The following is a 25,308-nucleotide window of genomic DNA, read 5'->3' as shown; positions in this document are numbered from 1 at the left end:
GAAAAATAAGCTCTTTTATAAATTTTTTTTAAAAAGGGCAAGTTCTTTCCCCATTCGTTTATCCTGGTCAGTTACAAATGCATGCTTAGTAAACGCAGGTATGCGTTCCTAAATGACAGGACAGTAACTCAGCACAGCTGTCAGCCAGGATCTAAGGTAATTCAGCTGTTTGCTCAAATCCAGACAGCGACCTAGAGATAGAGTAAAGCAGGCACACAGCACGCTCACCTCAACAATTTCGGTGCTGGAGTATCTTGTCAGACCCTGCTCCGCGGGGTGGATTACTGAGATCTGGACCAGTGTATTCAGCTTCCGATCACGGACAGGAGCCACGAGATCCTTGCATGCTGCCGATGGCAAAGCAGAAAGAGAAAAGAAACTAACACCGTGTCTCAGAGAAAAGTTCTGTCCCGGGTTGGAAGGAACCTTAGCGTCGGCGCTGAATGAAATCTTCTGGGAGTTCTGGGCAGATTTTAGAGGAAGTCCCTTGGAAGTACCTTACAGAAATAGGAAGTCACGTGCTGCGGAGCTGAGCTGAGAATTCATTTCCACTGGCCACACTCGCAGCTCTTGCGAGTCTCCACTGCCCCGGGATCCTCACTGTCCTGTGTGACTGTGCACACACGGCTCACAGACTTTGAGTGACTTTAATTAGTCATTAAACCCCGACCTTAACTCACACCCCTAGACTAAGTAAACGCACTGGGGCCACATCCGGGAAACTTTACGCTGCTCCTTATTGACACTGGCTGGATTAGTTCACTTGTGAGAAGGCGCACTTGGTATTTACCTATCTAGTCACTATCTGTTCGCTCTTGCAGTCCTAGAGTCAGGGCCGGGTGTTTGCCTTTCAGTGCACACAAGCCTGAGGCACAGGGCAGAGGAGGAAGAAGAGGGGTTAATAGCTCCTCTGTCCAGATTCTATCCAAGCCTGGGAGGCAGAAATGTGGAAACAGGATGGGTTAATTCTTTCCCGGGGGCCACAGACCCAGTAAGACCTTTCCCTTGAGATACCAGGCTCATATTACAGAGGTTCCTCACCATACCATATTTACTTGAATATTTTCTCCACCCACATATCATTCCCACAATTTGGGGAAGAAAAGTCCAGAACATATTCCTTTTCAGAAAATCCATTATCTCCTCAGGTGTTTCCCTTTCTGGCTTTGAAACAGTAACTTTACTACCTGCGTTTGGATCGTTAAGTATCATGCAAAGTGTCCCCTCTAGATAAAGTGTTAGTCACTCAGTCCTGTTGGACTCTTTGCTACCTCACAGACCTTAGCCCCCCCAGGCTCCTCTGTCCAAAGAATTCTCCAGGCGCGAACACTGGGATAGGTAGCCATACCCTTCTCTAGGGGATCTTCCCTACCTAGGGATCCAACCCTGGCTCTCCCACATTGCAGGCAGATTCTTTACCATCTGAACCACCCCTTCACTAGAGGAGAAGGTTCAAATTAGGCTGAGCTGGTGGCTGGGAGCAGGCTGACACTGGGGTTGGGACTGAGAAGTAGCCCCCAGTGCTGGATTCATGGGGAGCATGTGCTGAGCTCTATAGTATCCACACCTCACACCTCTGACCATTGCAAGAAAAAAAGAGGGAAGGACACAAGTATTTAAATTACATGATTACTCTTCAGCAGTACACAAGACCTTCATTCGCTAGGCCAGAGGTACTAGGGCTTAAACTTGAAAGCAAAGGAAATTATAAATGTAATTATCACCTTTTCTTTGCTTACAAATTAGCTCATTTACAGAAGCAGATGGGACAGAGGGAAAAAGTAGGAGTTTTGGAATGAAACAGAGCTGGTTTTCAGCTAGTTCTACTAGCTAAGCAATGCTGGGCAAATTATTTAACTTCTTAACTTCTTGATAAACTTTGAGATCCTTTAAATCCTGCACGGTATTTTTATTATATTTTTTTCCTTATTTAAACTATATGCCTCTAACCATACAAGAAAGCTTAGGAAAGCATGTGTGGAAAAATAGTAGCCACAGTTTATTTAGCCATCACTAGTTTTGAGTCTTTTTGCCAATTATCTCTTTATTTCTCAGAATGATGCTTTGAATTATTATTTAAGTTTCATGTACTAAGAATTGGAGGCTTAGAAACATTAAGCACTCACATTTACAACACTAAAACTCTCTCATAGTTTTCTTACATCATACCCCAACAGTTCCATTTCTTTTCTTGGCATACTGAATTCCTTTCTCGCACAATGGGACCTCTTTTGGGGAGAGCGACTACCATAATTCTTTATTGTCTAACCCAAGAGATCTAGTTTTAGAAAATACTGATGCAAGGTTTCAATAATGTCAACATATCACCGGAAGGAAAAAAAAAAAGATAGATTAAGACTTTACTGTTCTTTGGTGGTTATTTTGATCACTTCCTCTACTTGCCTAATGAATGTTTATTGCTCATTCTCCTGGCTTTCTGTTCACCGTGTACAGCTCTCTTTTCATTCACTGGTACTGACATACGTCTGTCCATAGATTTTGAAGCTGGAGCCAGTTTGTTCCAAACACATGCATTTTGTCCACGTCCTGCTGGTAGCTTCATCTCTACCTTATGGACTTATCACATTTGCTCAAAATAAGTTACTTCTTTTCTGATTTTTTATCAGACTTGATTGTGGGATGTGGTTAGTTCTCAGAAGTGACAGACTGTTCTCAATTTTATCAGAGAACCTCTCAGACTGACTCTTAAAGAAAAACAATCTCCATTAAACTCAAATGTTGTGTCAAACCCGATTTGACGGAATTATCAAACCCAATTGTCAGACCTCCAATACTGATGAAGTGAAAATAATCTCAATTGCACTTTGTATTTCTTTATATTTTAAATCTAAAATATGGTCTACAAAGCAACTAAAAGTCACATCCTGACTGTTCATATCTTTTCCTTCCCAACAGACCAGAGATTTTACTGTTCCCTAATCTTAGGAGGCAAGATATCAGGGGAAGACCCTGAGATCGGTTAGAATTCCTGAGCTGTATTCCCAAATTCCTCATTTTCTACTTATATGCCATTAAGTTACAAAATCTTAGAGGCTCAGTTTCTTCATCTGTTTCTTGGGGTGGAGGTAAGGAATAAATTAGGTCCTTTTTATGAATGGACTTTTCTATATGAAATGAAGTTTACTTATAATATCATTATACTAACATTTACAAATATCAATACCAATATTTACCAATACTTAGTATTTTATTCTTCTGTAAATGGTTTTTATCGACTCAGTTACATTCAGACCACTCCTTAAAAGCTCTCACTAGGTCCAATATTTCTTTGTAAGTACCAAACCAGTACCTGAGTCATTGCATTTCACAAAGTGAAACCCATACATGCTATGGATCCAAACAGGCTGAAACTATCCCACTGGCAGGGTGATAAATGATGAGCGGTTGAATTGCTTCACCGAGGTGTTACTCATTGGATCACTGTAAAGAATAATCTGCCTAGTAACTTTTCAGTATCCACTAAGGAAGCCTGCAAAATCTGGTTTTAGAAATCAAAAAATGTCATATTATTTTTCCAGCCACACTTAGCATACTACCCATTACCCACACAAAACTCTACTCTAGGAGGGAGTGACCTGCATAAATGGCCTTCCTCAATTCACAGGACTCAAAGAACACTCTGGAGTTTTACTTTATTCGTTTTGTTTTATATAAGAATTCTTGAACCAAAGGGTAGCAACAAGTAAATACCTCTCTGCCATCATTCATTCATCATTAGATTTTTACTTTTATTTCTACCTTTTTTACTGGCTTTGTTTTGGTCCAGACTGTTTAAAAGCATTCTCAGAGTCCAAAATGTTTAAAATATACAAGATGTTGATAGTTTGGGATTCAAATGTGCTTGTGTCCACTGAATTAATTGTTTTATTTTTTAAAGTAAAGGGAGGAAAAATCATATGAAAGCAATGATTATTTTTTTAAAAAGAAACTTACCCTTTTAAACTTTTCTTTAGAAAAAAAATAAATAAAAGAACTAGGAGTGACTATTTTTCCTGTTAATTTGGCTATAGAGACTGGCAACTTGAGGCTGCAGTTCCCGCTGTCAGTGCTGGTGAGTGAGACACTCACAGGCGTCTCCAGCTCAGGTTTGTACAGGGCCTAGACAGCTCTCACTCTGCTGGAAGGGAATCCTCGGTAGAGGTAGTGATAAAAACAAAGGGCACTTCAGTATCTCTGGAGAGGGCTAGGCAGCAAGCAACAGGAAACCTATGCTGTGTCAAAAGCAGGGCCCTCCATCCAAATCCATTGCCCGAAGAAATAAAAGCCCACTGTGGCTTCATTTGAGGATTTGTCCAAAGCTTGAAATTCCAGTCACTATGTAAGTTAAATCCATAGATCTGTGACTAAATTTGGCCTAAGGACAAGAAGTTGCCAACCCCAGTCTACATGCTTAAGCTACTGCTTAGGTTCTTAGGGAGAAAGTTCAGATCATCTATTGCTCCTATGATTTCTCTACTATCCAAGAATCCTGAAGCTAAAGGGCAAGGGTTTCTGGGTTCTTGTTGGATTAATAGTCTGTCCACCCCAAAATACCGTTTGTTTGTGTGTGTGTGTTTTTATAAAATATCCACTTTGTTTCATTCAGTCATCATTTTTAAATCACGTCAAGTCTGTTGAGTCACTATATCCGTTCTATCACTCTAGCCAACGCGGGCTGGAAGCTGAAAAAATGTCTCCTGACTCGCCTCAGAGAGCTCAGTCCCAGAAATTATCCATCTGAAGTAGAACACAATTGTCAGTTCAGGTGCCTTTGAATTCAGCAGCACTGGCCAAATCCTAGCTGTCCTCAGACTTGCACTGGGTAATCAGAGGCGCCTGCCACAGGCTTTCACAAGGGCAGTGGCCTGAGCCACTGAGGCAGTGCCAGTTCAAGGTCAACTCCAAGCAACTGTCTCTTTCCCCTTAAGAACCTTCTTCTGTGAAGTCAGGTCATTTTTCTTGCCCCATTCCATTTCATCTCTCTTCTTGCCATTCAGTTTTAAGCAGATGTTAAGCAATGTTAAGCATCAAGCAGAGTTTATCCTCTGCCCTCTAGAAAAAAACAACAGCTACAAGCAGAGGAGTGGACTTTGACAAGAGTGCACACAGCTCTACAATTCTGTTCTTAAATTAGCCAAAGGAAGCTTAGGCTTCGAGGAGAAGCCACACAGGAGAGCAAATAGAGAATAAAGACGTGGTTTTTTTTGTTTGTTTGTTTGTTTTTAACTCAGGATAAAATTGTATTTGAACCAGGATCTGGCCTAAGGAATTATGTGACTTTGGATAAATTACTCTCTTTCGGCCTCTGTTGTCTAAACTGTAAAGCAGAAGTCAAAGGACAGATTTCAAAGAGTTGTTGTAAAGATTATATGATGTAATATATGTAGAATGCTAGGCACATAATAGGTCCTTTTTAATTAAGATTACTCAATTCTTTAGCACTCAGCTTTTGAACTGTGGTGTTGGAGAAGACTCTTGAGAGTCCCTTGGACTGCAAGGAGATCCAACCAGTCCATTCTGAAGGAGATCAGCCCTGGGATTTCTTTGGAAGGAATGATGCTAAAGCTGAAACTCCAGTACTTTGGCCACCTCATGCGAAGAGTTGACTCATTAGAAAAGACCCTGATGCTGGGAGGGATTGGGGGCAGGAGGAGAAGGGGACAACAGAGGATGAGATGGCTGGATGGCATCACCGACTCAATGGACATGAGTTTGAGTGAACTCCTGGAGTTGGTGATGGACAGGGAGGCCTGGCGTGCTGCAGTTCATGGGGTCACAAACAGTCAGACACGACTGAGCGACTGAACTGAACTGATACATAAGAGAACACATCCAATTGTTATCCTTTTCTATCTACCCAGTCATGATATATTTGGAGAAGGCGATGGCACCCCACTCCAGTACTCTTGCCTGGCAAATCCCATGGAAGGAGGAGCCTGGTAGGTTGCAGTCCATGGGGTCGCGAAAAGTTGGACACAACTGAGAGACTTCCCTTTCACTTTTCACTTTCATGTATTGGAGAAGGAAATGGCAACCCACTCCAGTGTTCTTGCCTGGAAAATCCCAGGGACCAGGGAGCCTGGTGGGCTGCCATCTATGGGGTCACACAGAGTCGGACATGACTGAAGTGACTTAGCAGCAGCACAATTAAGATTAATATGAATATAGACTCTTTGTGACCCCATGGATTGTATAGTCCATGGAATTTCCAGGCCAGAATACTGGAGTGGGTAGCCGTTCCCTTCTCCAGGGGATCTTCTCAACCCAGGGGTCAAACCCAGGTCTCCCACATTGCAGGTGTATTGTTTACCAGCTGAGCCACCAGGGAAGCCTAAGAATACTGGAGTGGGTAAACTATCTCTTCTCCAGCAGATCCTCCTGACCCAGGAATCGAACCAGGGTCTCCTGCATTGCAGATGGATTCTTCACCAGCCAACCTACCAAGATTAATATGAATATAGTTATATGCTGACACAAAAATGGATTGTATCTATTCAGTATTCTTATACTAATTAAATTCTCAAGATATTCCAAGTTGGTTCTGATTTGATATAACCTTATTCTTTTGTTAATACATTTATTTTATATATCTGTGATATTTTGGTACCTTCTTGTTTCCACATAGATAAACACAAAATAAAATGTATACTCCTTACTGGATCATCTGTTATTTTCAGAAACCATAGTTATCATGAATATATTGCCTTCTGTGAAACCAGATGTGCATTTATACTTGTTCATTTCCCTTCTGATGAAGCACTTCCAAATGAGAAGCCAAAAAAAGCAGAAAATTTTTATTTATTTTCTGGCTGCCCTCAAAGGTACTACATGTAAATTGTAAACTCATTCTCTAAGCATGGATTTGTCTGGGAGGTTAGTGTCCTTTTACTTAGAGACAGCTGGTCCGCAGGGAGGCATTGTCTTAATAACTGAGATGTCCCAATGGGTCATGGGAAGATCTGCTCCTCTGTTCTGTGTATTCCTTCGTCAAGAAAGGAAGACTGGATGCTTATAAAGCTTCTTTTTCTTGCAATTAAAAATAAATGTTACAGCTCAAACCCAATATAGCCTGATGGAAACAAATCTTCTTTTCTGATGAAAGCTCATTTCTTATACACTGCCTCCCTCCCCTGACTCTTCATAGGGAAAAAGGAAGAGACCCTTTGTTTTGTCCCTTATCCCTCAAGGAACCAAAAAAAAAAAAAACAACAAACAAAACAAAACCAGGGTACAGAGGATAGGGGGCATCTTGAAGAGAAACGTGGCCTTATCCAAACAGGGATCTAGGGAAGTAACCATCTATTGGTTTCACCAATAGCACTATTTGTAATTTCCCATCCTGAGGAGAATCGGTCATTTCCCTAAGGCTGTGGCCTCTTGCTGCCAAGAAGGTAGTGTTCTATTTACTTCTCAAATTCTTAGAGTTTGGTCAGCTTTCTCAAAAATGTCACATATATTTATCCTTGTTCCTTGTAGTCCAGAAAATTAAATTCCATGTATCTATCAACTTATACGCCACTTTGGGATATGTTTCCAGTCCAATAAATCACGGGACTTCTTTCCATGGTTTCACAGTTACCATCCATTCCAGTGAGCCCCTCTAGATTAAATGAATTTACATCATACATTAAGAGAGATCTGTAACATTTTAAAAGCTTAATAGCCTCTCTAATTACTTAGCCAGTACAATATGCTTTCCTGTTCTTAGTTTCTTCTGCATTTCTGTTCTTTATTCTTCCTTCCTCCTCAGGAATTATCCTTCCTTCCTTAGGAATTTTAAGACAACAATTTTCTGAAGACTAGGATGTCAACCTCTGTAGTTCAAATCTCCTGATTGGATTCAGAAGACAACATTGCCTCATTCCCAGGTCACTGCATTCCATGATAATCAATTGTCTGCTGTAAGATGGCAGAAAGTACAGTGCTGAGTGTGTGTGTGTGTGTGTGTGTGTGTCGCTCAGTCGTGTCCAACTCTTTGTGACCCCATGGACTGTAGCTCGCCAGGCTCCTCTGTCCCTGGGAGTTGCCAGGCAAGAATATTGGAGTGGGTTGCCATTTCCTCCTCCAGAGGATCTTCCAGACCCAGGGACTAAACCCACATCTCTTGTCTCTCCTGCATTGCAGGTGGATTCTTCACTGCTGAGCCATCGCAGAAGGCCAACTCATACTAATATCCATACCAGGAACATGTGTTGGGAACACACTCTTCACTTATGAATATGTTTTTAAGGCTACTCCTAGAAAAACATGGCCCTGTATCATGCTAAGCTGATTTATGCTCATTAATCATATTCCTCTGTGTTTATTCTGTTATTTCCTGTAGAATCTTGAAGAGTCTCTAATTCATTGAGCCTAGCAGCACACCTTGCCCTCGCTGTTCATTTTAGTTTATTTTCAACTGATAGAGCCTACTTTGTAACTTTTCTCATTTGGTATTGTTTTTCTTATTTGTGTTCTCTTCTGCTTTCTCAAATGTCTGCTGTGTGCTCTCTTCTCTTCTATTTCAGATGATGTCTTTGCTAACCTATGTTTCTCTCATCACTCTGAAAGATGAGGTTATCAAAATCATTACTTGTTTATTTATTAGACTTGGGACTGCTGGGGTCAGAAATACATCTCTGTTAACAAACTACAGCATCTCCCTTCAGTTAAGAAAGTACTTTTTAAGTCTTCATAGAAGTAAAACAAAAATGTGCACTTTTCCCCCTAACTGCAGTGTGGGAGATTTTAATTTACACACACTTCTCTAAAGAGTATGTGAACTACACATATCTACCTACATAAGAAATATTTGTTGGGAAAATCAAAGGACTGCGTAAAAATTGGACTATTAGATTAGAAAATTTGGACTTATTTTTCTTTCTCCCACCCCCCTTAGTTTTCTTTTCCTTTGTCTTTTAAGATACTGAGTTCAAAATATTAATGTTCCTAATTGAAAATTAGGATCTCACTTTCCAGGGAGGATAATTATACCCACGTAACTTGAACTAACAATATTAATACTAGGTTTCTAGAAAGTTAGAGGGCAAAAAAGCAGCTCAGTGTTTAAGGTTGAAAGATAAGAAATTAATCCAAGGAATCAATACACACACACACAAACTAAATAAATAAATAAACTAATAAATAAAGGCATCCTTGTGAAAGGATTCCTTAGACATACTGAAATAATCCTAGAATTTTTGCCCCAATACTACATCAATAAAATGCTCATATAGGGAATTCCTTGGCTGTCCAGTGGTTAGGACTCAGTACTTTCACCACAGGGGGCATGCTTTGAACCCTAGTCAGGAACTAAGATCCCACTAGCCAAGCAGTGCAACCAAAAAATAAAAAAACATGCTAATATAATACAAATTGTAAGGTTCTTCTTAATTAAGACAATAAAGGAAGCATGCAGAGAAGATGAGGGTGGAGGGCAGAAAACACAATTTATTGTATACTTATTATGGAGCAGGTGGCATTGGACTTAAACTTTGCTTGTGCTAGCTGGAGTCCAGGACAATAACGTGCCTATTGACACTTCATGATTCCATTAGTTCCGTATCCACATTTTTGACTGATCAGTCAGCTTTGTAGATCATGAAGATTCTTTAATTATTTATTTTTTTACCCATAGCTCAGTAGCCTGAGTTAATTGTTTGTTGACGGCATCATTCTGCTCTATCTGGTCCTCTGTTCATTGGTGATTTAGCTTTGTAACAAGAATTTTAAGACGACCAACACTCTGACAGTAGAATCCAAATAAAACTTGAGGAAACGATGAGACTAATGCCATAGAGAGGAAACAGATGACAGAGTTACTGAGGAATACAGGTAATAATTTGCATGAGGGAATTGAAGAGATTTTGTTATAGAAATTTTGCCTCAGAGTTCTTGCTACACTGAGATTTGAGTGTAGCTTCTAAATTATGTTACAACTGACTCACTTACATATTAAACAAAAGCCAGATTCAGGTTTTTGAGAAATAGATCCTGAAATCAAATTTGTTACTTTTTCCCTGTAAGAGAACAACATAAAAATACACCACTATATATTATGTGTATCTGTGCATTAAATAAAAACATATTAGCTTGAACTAAAAAATGGCCAAGAAGATGAAATTCACTTCTACAATTGGGAATATTATACTAAAATAAACCAACCACTCAATTCTAGTTCTTAATTTAAGTATCACTGAAGAATCCATAGAGAAAGAAAAGAGTAACCTCTGCCTGGAACGATGATGCTCTTGAGAAATGCTCTTTGATTGTGCTCTGGAGCAAGGAAGATGCCAGCTGTACAGAAGACAGTGTATTTGCATATGAAAAGAGCAAATCTGGTTCAAATCACTGTTGTCAGTATCAAAAGACTCTCACTCTCCAGTCTGTCCCCAGGTCCCCCGGCTTCTCTCATGTATTTTCCTGTTTTCATGAATAGCACCTAGATGGTTGAGACTCTGTCCTCAAGCAATTGAATTAAAAACAAGTCTGTGCTTGTATCTCTTCTGATTTTGATCTCCCATGCTATATGATGTCAACCCCAAACTGGCCTGGCATCATTGCCTAATAGTTTGCTCAGACTTAACTCGTAGTACTTAAGCTCTCAATTCCTGTTCCACATCAGATACAAGGGCTTGCAGCTTTCTGCTGCTCTTTTCAGCACAAACATATGTGCTGCTTAAGAAGGGATGAAGATGTTATTCTGAGAATAGAGGCAGGTCCCCCTGAATACTAAAAGAAATATTGTGAGTCAGTTCATGGAAATCTGTAGTGTTACAACTAGGGCCGCAGAAGGGGAAGAAACACAGGGAACAACCTTAAAACTTTAACTCATCCAGAGACCAAGATGACAGTATTTTTCCAGAACTGCCATAGGAGCCCTAGGGTTCCGGTTCAGGAAAAGCATTGAGCACACCCATGGATCCAGCAGTGCACATGGGGAGTGGAGAGGGGCTGCTTCCTTGATTTACCTCTGAACCAAAACATGAAGCCAGAGTGGCTAGTGGAGATGGGTAGTTACAGGAGAAACGGCACAAAAGCCAGAGCCTGAGTTGCCAAACGTGGATGTCTAAGAGAAGTGTGCCCAAAGTTCCTAAATTCTAACTGAGGACACAGCATGATGTCCAGAAGGAATTTGAAAGTCTGAAGAAGAAAAAAGGAAACTGGGATCTGGGGATGTTGCCTTCAGGGGTTGACAGTCCCCTGAGAAAATCTGAGGTCCATTTGTTTGGGCAGGAAGTAGCAAGCGCAGTGGAAAGCAGTTGTTGAACCTGGATGATTTCACGCACAAAACACTGACTCATCATCTGGGTTTCACTAAATCCTGCATGAGGCAATTTTTAGACATGCTTTCCTGAACCAAAATGCTACAGAAAATACATTGTATATACTGTACTCAGGGGCTTGAGGTTTACTTTATTTTTTTAAAAAAGGACGTAATTGATTTATTTATTTGGCTGCCCTGGGTCTTAAATTGCAGCAGTCAGAATCTTTAGTTGTGGGATCTAATTCACTGCCCAGAGATGGAACCAGAGCCCTTTGCATCGGAAGTACAGAGTCTGAGCCACTGAACCATCAGGGAAGTCTCAAAGGCTTAAGTTTTAGAAGGTGGAATTTAAATTAAGGTAATTTAAAAATTTTGAGTAATATTTTTCTCACAAATGTATTGGACTTAGTAGTTAGATGTGGGATGAATAGCTTATGGAACTCCCTGTAATGCCAAATATTTGACAAGTAGATTTAAAGTATTAAATCAAAGCCAGACAAGGCTAGATTAGGAAACAAGGAAGGGAAGGGAGGAGTGATGGGAACAGATGGTTAATGAACCTCTCACTGTATTGTCTATCTAGAACATCCTATGTGGAGGGGCAAGTCATCAGTCCTCGGCTTTCTTGAGTTCCTTGCATCAAGCATAGGTGTGATTCTTTTGTAGACAAAAGAAAAGCTAAATATTAATGTTGAATATGGAGATTTAAGAGGGTCAATTCTCCCATCGTAAGATGGTTGACTCACAGGAAATAACATAAGCTTGGTGCAGATAAGCTACAGCTGGAAATGACTAGTGAACCAGGAGACAGGATACAAAGAGGAGGAAGACGGTGAATCTGCGAGTGAGAAATCAAATGTGGGCTAGCTGGAGGGCAGAAAGTGTCTAGTTATTTGGAGCAAAATCCACAAGTTCAACACTATGTGGAAATAGCCCAGATCAGACAGCTTGAGAGAGAAAGAGAGTGGTTCTAAGAGAATCAGAGTTTGAAGGAAACGGAGAGCACACTTTTCAGAATATTTGGGGTCTTCAAGGAGAGCCTCAAGCTCAGCAGAGTGCCTGTGAGTTGCATGTAGAATGCCCCAAAGCCCTAGCTATACAGGAAGTTTCAGAACAAAGGAGCCATTGTTTACCTTACTCCAACTAAACTTGAGAATAACCACCTTCTCAGCAATTTCAAAACACACGTGGGACTAGATAAGACAAGACTATGAGACACCTTCTGTTTGAAGGTCTCCTTGGCAGTTCTTTCTTGCTCTGTGGGAAAGTGAAAGTGTTAGTTGCTCAGCCGTGTTTGACTGTTTGTGACCCCATGGACTGTAGCGCAACAGGCTCCTCTCTCTGTCCATGGAATTCTCCAGGAAAGAATACTGGAGTGCGTAGCCAGTCCCTTCTGCAGGGGATCTTCCCGACCCAGGGATCAAACCAGGGTCTCCTGCATTCTTGCTCTGGGCAGTACACGGTCAAAGGCTCAGGGTCATAGATCTCAGTCCTGACCAAATGACTTTGGATTTGTTATGGAATCTCAGTATTCTCATCGGGAAATAAGGACAATAAATTACAGTTATTCTCACTGGGTGCTTGTGAAGATCTAATTAAATATGTAGGGCAAAAAGATGCATTAATTTCCTAATGATGTATTAATAATGTGCTTCTTCCTTTCATGTTTCATAGCACAAATACTCTGTGAAATAAGAATGAAACCCACTCCAGTGTTCTTGCCTGGAGAATCCCAGGGACGGGGGAGCCTGGTGGGCTGCCGTCTATGGGGTCGCAAAGACTCGGACACGACTGAAGCGACTTAGCAGCAGCAGCAGCAGCATATACAACTTACTTACAGATAAGGACTCACATTTTCAGAGAAGGTAAGGGATTAACCCAGAATAGAAAATTTAAGATATCACTTAAGCAATAATTTATACCCCTGGCACCATTCTTAGTGCTTTAAGTACACTACGTCATTTAATTCACAAAATAGCTCAGGAAAGATGAATTTTTCAGAACTGCACAGGGAGCCAGTAGCAGAATCAGGATTCAAATGTGTTCAGAAGGCAGCCCAGCCCATGTTCTCAAATGCTGCCCTTGGACTGCCTCCGTTCAAGGTCACACAAGGTAGGCTCAAATCAAACCTCAGTCCATTTCTGCTATTTAGTTGTCTATTATGCTTCTTGTTATTTGTGTGTGTGTGTGTGTGTGTGTGTGTGTATGTGTTCTTAAGCGCATCTCTCTAGGAAGATGAGGGAGCTTCCTTGGTGGCTCAGATGGTAAAGAATCTTCCTGCAGTATAGCAAACCAATCTTCAAACCCTGGGTCAAGAAGATTCCCTGATGAAGGGAATGGCTACCCACTCTAGTATTCTGGCCTGGAAAATTCCATAGATAGAGGAGCCTGGCAGGCTACAGTCCATGGGCTCGTAAAGAGTTGAACACGACTGGGAGCGACTAATACTTTCACAGGGAATGGTTTACTTCTTGATGCTATCATAATACAGGAGTCTTGAAGTCACTTTACGAAGAATTTTGGGCATAAAATCCACACAGAAAGCAATTGTCAACTATCCAGTCTACTTACAGAACCTACTTGATCAACTCAGCCCGTGACTGATTCTTCCTGTCGGTTCTCTCTAGATGAACCCCAAGGGCAGTCAGGTTCTGCCATTCTTAATATAACTTGCTAACAACAAAATATCAACAGTTAAATAATTGTCTTCACTGATAATACCAAAATGAATTGTTTTTTTACAAACAATTGTGTTGGCAACAATTGTAAAGCATTTCAAGGTCATTTCTAAATCTAGAAATTTATTTTATGAAGCAAGTCAGGTGAGTCAAGAAGCAATGGCTTTCATGCCTATGTTCAGTTCATGGATATTTACTGAATGTCTCAATGTGCCCAGCATGATTCTAGGCGACAGCCTCATAGCAGTGAACAGGAAAGCAAGTTCCTTGTTATATGGAGCTTAGAGTCTAGCAAGACGTAAAGTTAAAAAAATTAATAATTTAGTGAGAATTTTTAACAGGGTGATTAAATTGAGAGTGTTGCGGGGAGCAGGGATCAGGAAAAGCTTCTCTGATGAGGTGAAATCTGAGTTGTGATCTAAAACATACCAAGAATCAGCTGATGGGGGGAGAACAAATGTCAAGACTCAAATGTGTCCTGTTTGAGAAGCAAAAAGAAAATGCACAAGGTTGAGAGTGAGGCTGCAGAGTGAGCTGGAAGATCAGTGCAGGTAAGGGCCTGCTCCCCAAGATCCGTCTAGAGTGTGGTAAGATATTTCCATTTTATTCTTTTTTAAAGAAATTTTATTGGCGTATAGTTGACTTACAATGTTGTGTTAGTTCCAGGTGTACAGCACAGTGATTTAGTTTTTTATATATATATATATATATATATATAACTAATGTTATATATACCTAATATATAACTAATATATATATACCATTATTTTTCAGATTCTTTTCCCATATAGGTTTTTCAGACTGTTGACTAGAATGTCCTGTGCTATACAGTAGGTTCTTATTGATTACCTATTTTATATATATTTGTGTGTGTATGTTAATTCCAAGTTCCTAATTTAGTCCTTCCCTGACTTCCCTCTTTGGTATCCATTAAGTTTGTTACCAAAATCTGTGTGTCTGTTTCTGTTTCATAAATAAGTTCATTTATATTATTTTTAAAAAATGGATTCCAAATATAAGTGATATCATATGATATTTGCCTTACTGTCAATTTTATTCTAAGTGATTTCACTTAGAAGCCCCTGAAGGGTTTTAACTAAGGAAGCAAAGAAATCACAATTCAATATTTAAATTATGTATTCTGGCTCTTTCACTAGGAAGAGAGTGTGAAGGGGCAAGAGCAGATGCAAGCAGACCCAGGAGGACTTTGGTAACCAGCCCAGGTGAGAGCTGATAGCCACTAAGAATTGAATGTTGTCAGTGGCAACGGACAGAGGTGGTCAAATTCCAAATATATTTTCAACACAGAAAATACTGGACTTGATGATGGATTTGACATGAGGTTAGGGGAAAAAAAGAATCAAGAAAGAGAGTTTGAGGATTTGCATAACCTAATAGATGGTAATATATTTTAAGGAGATGGGTATCTTTGGGGAAATTAAATGTTTGGCAGACAGAAATGGGAATCAAGGCTTTAACTATCTTGAGTTTAAAATACCTCCTAGGAAGTCAAGTGTCTTGAGCAAATGACACTGTGGCATGAAGAGCAAGGATCAAAATTAGAGGAAGGAAGCTCTCCAGGGGGGTGTTAGTCACTCAGTCGTGTCCAACTCTTTGTGACCACATGGACTGTAGCCCATCAGGCTCCTCTGTCCATGGGATTCTCCAGGCAAGAATACTGGGGTAGGTTGCCATTTCCTTCTCCAAGTCCTCCAGGGACCAGATTCTAAGATCTGATGGTTTACCTCTCAGACACAGAATTAAAGATACAATGAGAAATAGAAAAAGTGAGGGAGAATTCTGGTTAGAAATGTTGGTCTTAAAGGTGTGTTCCCTTTTCATGCATCTTCCTTGATTTATTTAAGTCCAGAATATTTCTTCTCCTTAACAACAAAATGACTCTTGGTGTCTGAAATAGCCAAAAGTACATTTTCCTTCTTTAATTCCTTGAAAGTCACACAATCCACAGTGACTAAGAGAATGAGCTCTAGAGTGAGCCTGCCTGGATTCAAATCTCAACTCCTCAGGTTCTCCATAATTCAGTTCCAAAATGTAGATGATAATTACATCTACTAACTAAAAACTAAACTCTAAAAACATTACATCTAAAAACTAAACTCAACATTCATGATGGTGATGGACAGGGAAGCCTGGCATGCTGCAGTCTATGGGGTTGCAAAGAGTTGGACATGACTGAGCAACTGAACTGAATGGTGCCTAATCAGAGTTATTATAAGGATTACATGAGATAAAATTGGTGAAGTACGTGGAACATAATAAATATGCAATAAATATTTGATATCCTTAAAAAACAAGACCTTCTAGATCAGCAAGTGGAGATATTTACTGGCTAGTTGAAAAGGGAGGAGGAAGATTATCATATTAAGTGGGAAGTAAGACAGAGATTCGGAGAAGGCGATGGCCCCCCACTCCAGTACTCTTGCCTGGAAAATCCCATGGACGGAGGAGCCTGGTAGGCTACAGTCCATGGGGTCATGAAGAGTCAGACATGACTGAGCGACTTCACTTTCACTTTTCATTTTCATGCATTGGAGAAGGAAATGGCAACCCACTCCAGTGTTCTTGCCTGGAGAATCCCAGGGATGGGGGAGCCTGATGGGCTGCCATCTATGGGGTCGCACAGAGTCGGACACGACTGAAGCGACTTAGCAGCAGCAGCAGCAAGACAGAGATTATGATATAACTTAAATGTGGAATCTAAAAAAAAAATGATACAAATGAACTTATTTACAAAACAAAAACAGACTCACAGACACAGAAAATGAATTTATGGTTACCAAAGCAGAAACGAATGAAGAGATAAATTAGGAGTTTGGAATCAACAGATACACATCACTATATATAAAATAGGTAACCAACAAGGACCTACTGTATGGCACAGAGAACTATACTCAGTATCTGGTAATAATGCATAAAGGAAAAGAATCTGAAAGAAGAATATATATATATATATATGTTTAAATAAATCATTTTGCTGTACACTTGAATGTAACACAACATTGTAAATCAAGTACATTTCAAATAAAAAAAAAAGAAAAAAGAGAAGCGAAGCCAAGAATTACAAATTTTGGAACTAAAGACCTATAAGTATCGTTTAAAGCCATGGACTTTGAAACTCTTCAGAGCAAGAGAGTGTTTTAAGTTTTGTGAATATTAGGGTAAAACTGATACTCTGAATTTGAACAAGTTTTGACATGGGAATAACTTGCCTGTTCAAGCTGACTTCTGTCACCTACCCCCAGAGGTGACAGCCAAGAGCAAAGTCTCTGTCATGGTCAAGTAGAGGCAATGGAGGAGTCAGGGGCTGAGCACTTAGCTGTGGGCTCTCCTGCACCAGATACAGGAGCTCAGGTAAGTCACTCAACCCCTCTGAGAGTCAATTTCTGCTGTTTTAAAACCGGAAGAGCACCACCAGTGACAGCTGCAGAAAGTCAAAGCTCAAGTAAGAAGCATTTGGGAGAAGACTGTTCTGTACAGTGGGCATGCATGCTCAGTCGCTCAGTTGTGTCCAGCGCTTTGTGACCCTATGGACTGTAGCCCCTAGGCTTCTCTGTCCATGGGATTCTCCAAGCAAGAATACTGGAGTGTTTCCTCCTCCGGGGGATCTTCCTGACGCAGGGATTGAATCCGCATCTCCCTCATTGCAGGTGGATTCTTTACCACTGAGCCATCAGAGAAGCCCAACGGGGAACATGGGGAGGGGCTATTCTTTAATCTCTACCAGGTCTTTTCCCAGGCTTGGTTCCCAGGTAGCCTCATATATTGGGATGCCATCTGCTCAACAAGAAGCTGCACTGACACATCTCAGCCACACACACGACAGCATCATGGGACCTTGCTCCTTCATAACCTCAGTGGCTTCCTAATGAACAAAGCTGCAGGGCAGTCCTGATTCCTCAATTACCCATAAGTAGCAACAGATGCTGTAAGGTAGACCTGTTCCAGTGACCAGCATTTTCAGTGATTAGACAATGGAGTGAAGATAGTAATTAGGTAAACCACACACAAAGATAAATACATGGAATGGAGCATGTTGATCATGCCCAAGAGACAGATAAAGCAGGTAGAATGTGAACGTGTGAAAAACCCCTCTAATTTAACAAATGATTTGCGAAAGCCATGTGGAATGATCAATTCCGACCTTCCTTAACTAAATAGTTCCTGTGGTATATTATTTAGAAAGAGATGGGAACAGAAGAATAGGTATAGTTGATATAATTCCCAGCAACAAAATTCAGTTAAATGGTACACTCCTGGCAAATAGGAAGTGAAGCCAAAAAAGACATTTGTCCTCTTACATACTTTTCATTTATTAACTGATGCCACTTATCTCAACCTCCTAAGGGATACCAAGCTAGAAGTATGACCAGTGGCAATAAGAACAGCTATGTTTCAGAGGCAACATGCATTAAATCTTGAGTCACCAGAAACCACTGCTCACATGACAGTCCTGTTAAGAAGCTCTAATTAAGGGACTTCCCTGGTGGTCCAGTGGCTAAGACTCCATGCTCCCAATGCAGGGGCCTGGGTTCGATCCCTGATTAAGGAGCTAGACCCTGCATGCTACAACAAAGACCCAGAGCAGTCAAATACATAAACATTATTTTTTAAAAAACAGAAGCTCTAATTGGTTCATTTTCTCATCCTTCAATTAAATTATTTCAGCAGTACAAAAACATGATGTTGGTCTTAGATAACCTTTTCTGGTCTTCCCTTCCCCCATTCTGAACTTTTAGTAATTGGCTGCAAAGAACATGACTTTTGGAATTAAGAATTTATATTCCTCCACTCCAAGTCCTTAGGCAAATGACTGACTTCACCTGTGAAAGGGAAATAGTAAGCAGTACCTGGCAGGTCTGTTGTAAGATCAGAGATAAAATGGGAAAAGACACATTGCGGGGATTCCTGTGTCTGTAAGCTCTGCATAGGTAGATGCTGTCAAGGGTGCAGCATGGCTACAGATTCTGCTCAGCATGGCTTGAGACTTCTCTGAGTTTCATCTAGCGTAGCCTCAAAGCCAGTAAGACTCAACACCAGGCACTTAGGAGTTCAGTGTGTAATAGCAAACTGTCATGCACAAAAGTGCAGTTCCAAGACCCCTGTTCAAAAAAAGTACTCACTGAGTACAACAAAGTGATGTATCCAAGGTTATATCCAAAGTAGCAAAGGTTAACCCATCATCAAGTATATTAGTACAGATATCATTTCAGGTGCTTCTATATATGAATACATTTAATCCTAACAAGAACTATAGTAGGTAGTTACTGACACCTGTTCCTATTCTACAGAAAAGAAAAGAGAGAATCAGAGACATTGGGTCATTTCTCTAAGGCTGAATGGCCAGCTGGTAACAAACACATTGCTAAAAGGCAAGAGCAGTTTTCCCACTCCCATTACCTCCTCATTCAGATTACAGGCTGTAATTTGAACCGGGAATGCAAAATCATTGTCTGTTATTCTGGTTGTTGTGCTGATACACTGTTGTTCTGAAAAAATTTCTCTTCAAAAGTACTGCCAGTTACTGGATTCTGTCAAAATTGAGATAGCTCCAAGAAAGATAAGTCAGGCAAATTCTTGTGTCTGTAAGCTCTGCGTAGGTAGGCAATTGTCAGGGATACAGCATGGCACAGAGCCCATTGTGCCCAGGTCAGCATGGCCTGAACCTTCCCTGAGTTTCACTCTAGCTTAGCAGAAAAGCCAGTGAGACTCAGTTCTTCCTGATACCCAAATACAATTTGCAAGTGATCCAATAATGTTTAAAGACTTGCATTCATTTAGAATTTTAAAACAAGCTTCTAATGTACATGTGACAATTGTAAAATATTGCAAGAGGATTTCAAGAGCTTAATTTATTTTCAGAGTGGGATTATAAGTAATAAAGAGGAAAATGTAAATGAGCATTAAACTTATCACCCTGGGAAACGAGCTGTAGGTTGCGTGCATGTGTATGTGTGTGTGTGTGTGTGTGTGTGTGTGTAGTTAGCTACCACCTTTGCCTGAATTGTCTCTTGTGTTTCTTCTAAACCAGCAGACAGGGTTATTGTTACCATCTTTCTAAATTCCATATATATGTGTTATTGTACTGTATTGGTGTTTTTCTTTCTGGCTTACTTCACTCTGTATAATAGGCTCCAGTTTCATCTTTTGGACTCTGTGGGAGAGGGCGAGGGTGGAATGATTTGGGAGAATGGCATTGAAACATGTATATTATCATATGTGAAATGAATCGCCAGTCCAGGTTTGATGCGTGATACAGGGCTCTCGGGGCTGGTGCACTGGGATTACCCAGAGGGAGGGGATGGGGAAGGAGGTGGGAGGGGGGTTCAGGTTGGGGAACACATGTATCCCCGTGGCTGATTCATGTCAGTGTACGACAAAATCAATACAATATTGTAAAGTAAAATAAATAAAAATAAAAACAAAAAGAAAATCTAAACCAGCAGAAATCCTGCTCATCTTCCAGACCTGGTCCAAATGCCACATCCCCTGAAATGTTGTCTCTGATACCACAGTTATAGTTAATCACTGCTTGCTCAGTACTCCCATAGTTCTTGACTTATGTCTTTATTTTGCCCTTATCATAATATGCCTGACCTTATAGTTTGTTTCTATAATATCTCAGAAATTTTTTAGAAATAAGGAGGAAGTATAGCCTGACGGTTAAAAGTTGGAGCTTCAGATCACACAAAAGTCAACCTGGATCCCACAAAAGTCAGTCAGTCTCTGCCACTCATCTTCCATAAGATCTTTGGAAAGTTGATCACTGGGAATCTTAGACTTTCCACCTTTCCATTGAAGATAATGTGGGAGACTCCTGCGTTCAAATTACTTTAATTGTTATGTCTAAGTATCTTTTCCTATAAAACAAAGATGATAATAGAACATTTATCTTACAAATGGAATTGTGAGAATTAAATAGTATATGTAAATTGTTTAGAACAATGTACATTGAATGAACAAGCACCCAATGAATGTTAGCTATTTTTTTAAAATTCCCCTTCATGGATCACAGCCTTGTTGGGGCAAAGGGGCTGTGTAACTCAGTGAAGCTATGAGCCATGCTATGAGGGTGACCCAAGATGGGTGGATCATCATCATCGTGGAGAATTCTGACAAAACGTGGTCCACTGGAGGAGGAAATGGCAACCTGCTCCAGTATTCTTGCCAGAATCCCATGAACAGTATGAAAAGACAAAAATATATGATACTAGAAGATGAGCCCTCGGGTCTGAAGGTGTCTAGTATGCTACTGGGGAAGAGTAGAGGGCAATTACTAATAGCTCCAGAAAGAATGAAGCAGCTGGGCCAAAGTGGAAATGATGTTCAGTTTTAGATGTGTCTGGTGGTGAAAGTCCAATACCATAAAGAACAATATTGCATAGGAACCTGGAATGTTAGGTACATGAATCAAGATAAATTGGATGTGGTCAATCAGGATATGTCAAGGGTGAACATTGATCAACATCTTAGGAATCAGTGAATTAAAATGGACAGAAATGGGCAAATTTAACTCAGATGACCATTATAGCTACTACTGTGGGCAAGAATCCCTTAGAAGAAATGGAGTAGCCCTCACAGTTAATAAAAGAATCTGAAATACAGTACTTGGGTGCAACCTCAAAAATGACAGAATGATCTCAGTTTGTTTTCAAGGGAAACCATTCAACATCGCAGTAAGCTGCCTATGCCCCAAACACTGATGCAGAAGAAGCAGAAGTTGACTGGGTTTATGAAGACCTACAACATCTTCTAGAACTAAAACCAAAAATGGTGTCCTTTTCATCATAGGGGATTGGAATGCAAAAGCAGGAAGTCAAGAGATACCTGGAATAACAGACAAGTTTGACCTTGGAGTACACAATGAAGCAGGACAAAGGCTAACAGAGTTTTTAAGAAAATCCTTTAAAAAATGGGAGTACCAGACCACCTTATCTGTCCCCTGAGAAACCTGTATGCATGTCAAGAAGCAACATTAGAACCAGACATAGAACAATGTACTAGTTCAAAATTGGGAAAGGAGTATGACAAGGCCATATATTGTAACCTTGCTTATTTAACTCCTTGCAGAGTACATCATGCAAAATGCCATCCTGGATGAATCACAGACTGGAATCATGATTGTTGGGCAAAATATCAATAATCTCAGATATGCATATACCACTTTAATGGCAGAAAGTGAAGAGAAACTAAAGAGCCTCTTGATGAAGATGAAAGAGGAGAGTGAAAAAAGCTGGCTTAAAACTCAACATTCAAAAAACTAAGATCATGGCATCTGAGATCTAAGATCTACTTGCTATCACTCCATGGCAAGTAGAAGGGAAAAAAGTAGAATCAGTGAAACATTTTATTTTCTTGGGCTCCAAAATCACTGTAGATGGTGACTGCAGCCATGAATTTAAAAGAAACTTGCTCCTTTGAAGAAAAGCTAAGACAAACCTAGTAAGCATATTAAAAAGCAGAGACATCACTCTGCCAACAAAGGTCCATATAATCAAGGTTGTGGGTTTTTTAGTAGTCATGTATGGATATGAAAGCTGAACCATAAAGAAGGGCAAGCGCTGAAGACTTGATGCTTTCAAATTGTGCTGCTAGAGAATACTCCTGGACTGCAAGGACATCAAACCAATCAATCCTACAGGAAATCAACCCTGAATATTCAATGAAGGGACTGATGCTGAATCTGAAGTTCCAATATTTTGGCCACCAGATGTGAAGATCTGACTCACTGGAAAAGATCCTGATACTGGGAAAGATTGAGGGCAGGAGGACAAAAGGGGCAACAGAGGATGAGATGGTTGGATGGCATCACTGACTCAATGGACATGAATTTGAGCAAACTCTGAGAGACAGTGGAAGACGGGGGAGCCTAGTATGCTATAGTCCATAGGGTCAAAAAGAGTCTGACATGACTTAGCAACTGAACAACAACACATTTTTTTAATTGGAGTATAATTGCTTTACAATGTTGTGCTAGTTTTTGCTGTTCAATAAAGTGAATCAGCCATGCTGCTGCTGCTAAGTCGCTTCAGTCATGTCCGACTCTGTGCGACCCCATAGACGGCAGCCCACCAGGCTTCCCCGTCCCTGGGATTCTCCAGGCAAGAACACTGGAGCAGGTTGGCATTTCCTTCTCCAATGCATGAAAGTGAAAAGTGAAAGTGAAGTCGCTCAGTCGTGTCGGACCCCGTAGCGACCCCATGGACTGCAGCCTACCAGGATCCTCTGTCCATGGGATTTTCCAGGCAAGAGTACTGGAGTGGCTTGCCATTGCCTTCTCCGGAATCAGCCATGTGTATACATATATCCCCTTTCTCTTGGGTCTCCCTCCCACCCCGCCTCTGGGTCATCACAGAGCACTGAGTTGAGCTCCTTGTGCTACACAGCAGCTCCCCACCAGCTTTATCCCCCTCACCTCCCCGCCATGTCCAGAAATGTTCTCTGTGTCTCTACTCCTGCCCAGCAAATAGGTTCATCTGTAATGTTTTTCTAGATTCCATATATTAATATATATGTTAATCCATGATATTTGTTCTTCTCTTTCTGACTTACCTCACTCTGTACGCTATTTTTAATGTTATTATCCTGTAGAACTGTGGTAGGAGAAACATAGCATCTTGTTTGCAAAGAGAGAAGCACACAGCAGGTACTCAAAAACCAGTAGCTTTTACTGTGCCCATGATGCCTTGTCCTTAGAAGGTGCTCCTCAAAATTACTGTTCAATGGAATGCAATGCTTTATAAGGGAAGAATCACACTATAGGAATAAGGAAACTGGCCATGAATTTATAATGAGGCAACAAAATAGAGCAAGTGCATTCTTAACAGTTGCTTCTCTTGCTTGAAAATCATCCTGCAGCTTATATGAAGAGGTAAAATTTTTATTAATATTTTTATCAATAGATTAAATACAAAAATATACCTCTGTGCTTAGTATTCCCTTAGCTTACCTATAATACCACATAGAAGGTAAAAATACTAAAGATATAGTAAAATCTTCCATTCTCCCATTGGAGCTTTAAAAAAGTCAGAGCTTTATGATCATTTATAAAACACAGATCAGCAGGAACGGAGAAGTGTGAACACAGGAGAAAACTGGCAAGTTAGCCTTCCTCGATTTTTTTTTTTCTTTCCGAGAAACATATAAAACAATGACTGATTTATAGCAATTCATAAACTATGAATGGATCTGACATGCAGGTTAATGAAAGCCTTAGCAAGCTATAAAAGCCACCTCTATAAAGAGATGAGGCAGTTTTTGTGCAGCTTGTCAATTTGGGCATATTTTATACACATTTTCAAATTCTGAACACAGAAAACTGATCACATGATTTACATGACTTTTTTTTTTCCTAGCTGGGCTGTTAGATATATGGTAGCTATTTATAGAAAATCTAAAATCAGTATGTAGAATCACATATATGATCCAAGAGAAGAACAGAGCCTTTAGAATCAGCATTCTCCTTGTCCTTATTGAATGCCTGTCTAATATTTGAAGTTACCAACCCAAGGACATCTTGCCTTTGTACCATGACATAATGCTGTGATAGAAATGAATTTTAATCACTGAATTCTAGGCTGTTGCCCATCATTTACCTGGTCCAGATATATAGTGGTTGCCTGTCCACAGACCTTTTTTTAAACAGAGTTTCTACAAGGGTATACTTCAGTTTGTTTATTTAGTCACATTATATATGGCAGAACTGACGTTGCTTACAGAGTAAATGTGAAATAATTTTCCATAAAGTACTTGGAATCACTGATTTTTCAGTACATACCATGATTTCAAAGGACCAGGAAGTAGATGAATCAAGAAACCTATTTGACAATACAGATTTTATTTTCTCTTCTAGGAAGACAAGACGGCTGGCTTTTTATACATAAATTGGTATAATAATACAAAAGTATTTATTGCATGAACCTGGTGTGAGTATGTATTCTGAATTCAGAGTCTTTATCTTGTCCTGAACCAAACATCTGCTGCTGTCCTGGTCTAGAATGTGATTCCTCCTTTGCTCCCAGTTCGAGTGCTGTTTCCTTCCTTCACAAACTGGCTTTAGTTATATGTTCCTTGGAAGGGAGACCTGGCTGGCTCAAATAGTAGGAATCTGCCTGCAGTGCAGGAGACCTGGACGCTATCCCTGGATTGGGAAAATCTCCTGGAGGAGGGCATGGCAAGCCTCTCCAGTATTCTTGCCTGGAGAACCCCCATGGACAAAGGAGCCTGGCAGACCACAGCCCATGGGGTCGCAGAGTCAGACACGACTGAGCAACTAAGCAACACAAGTCTTCCTTGAAAAGCCTTTGACTACTTTTTCTCATATTAGTTTGATCCTTTTATATTCTTAGAGACCCTGAAAAATAGCTT

General features: G+C 40.3%; 1 protein-coding gene across 4 annotated transcripts in view; it reads right to left on the bottom strand.

The window, feature by feature from the left end:
• The window catches only part of INPP4B (inositol polyphosphate-4-phosphatase type II B), a 455,375-nt gene that overhangs the window by 393,636 nt on the left and 36,431 nt on the right, over positions 1–25,308 (bottom strand). For all 4 annotated transcript variants that reach the window (XM_024977565.2, XM_059876249.1, XM_024977564.2 and 1 more), the window contains exon 4: positions 229–347. In XM_024977565.2, the coding sequence (XP_024833333.1) occupies positions 229–347 (119 nt within the window). The remainder of the gene's footprint in view (positions 1–228; positions 348–25,308) is intronic.

This window comes from Bos taurus, chromosome 17 (assembly GCF_002263795.3).
Source record: "Bos taurus isolate L1 Dominette 01449 registration number 42190680 breed Hereford chromosome 17, ARS-UCD2.0, whole genome shotgun sequence".
In the NCBI taxonomy this organism is placed as follows: domain Eukaryota; kingdom Metazoa; phylum Chordata; class Mammalia; order Artiodactyla; family Bovidae; genus Bos; species Bos taurus.
Note: the sequence above shows the minus strand (reverse complement) of the source record. Positions and strands in the feature narration are given on the sequence as shown.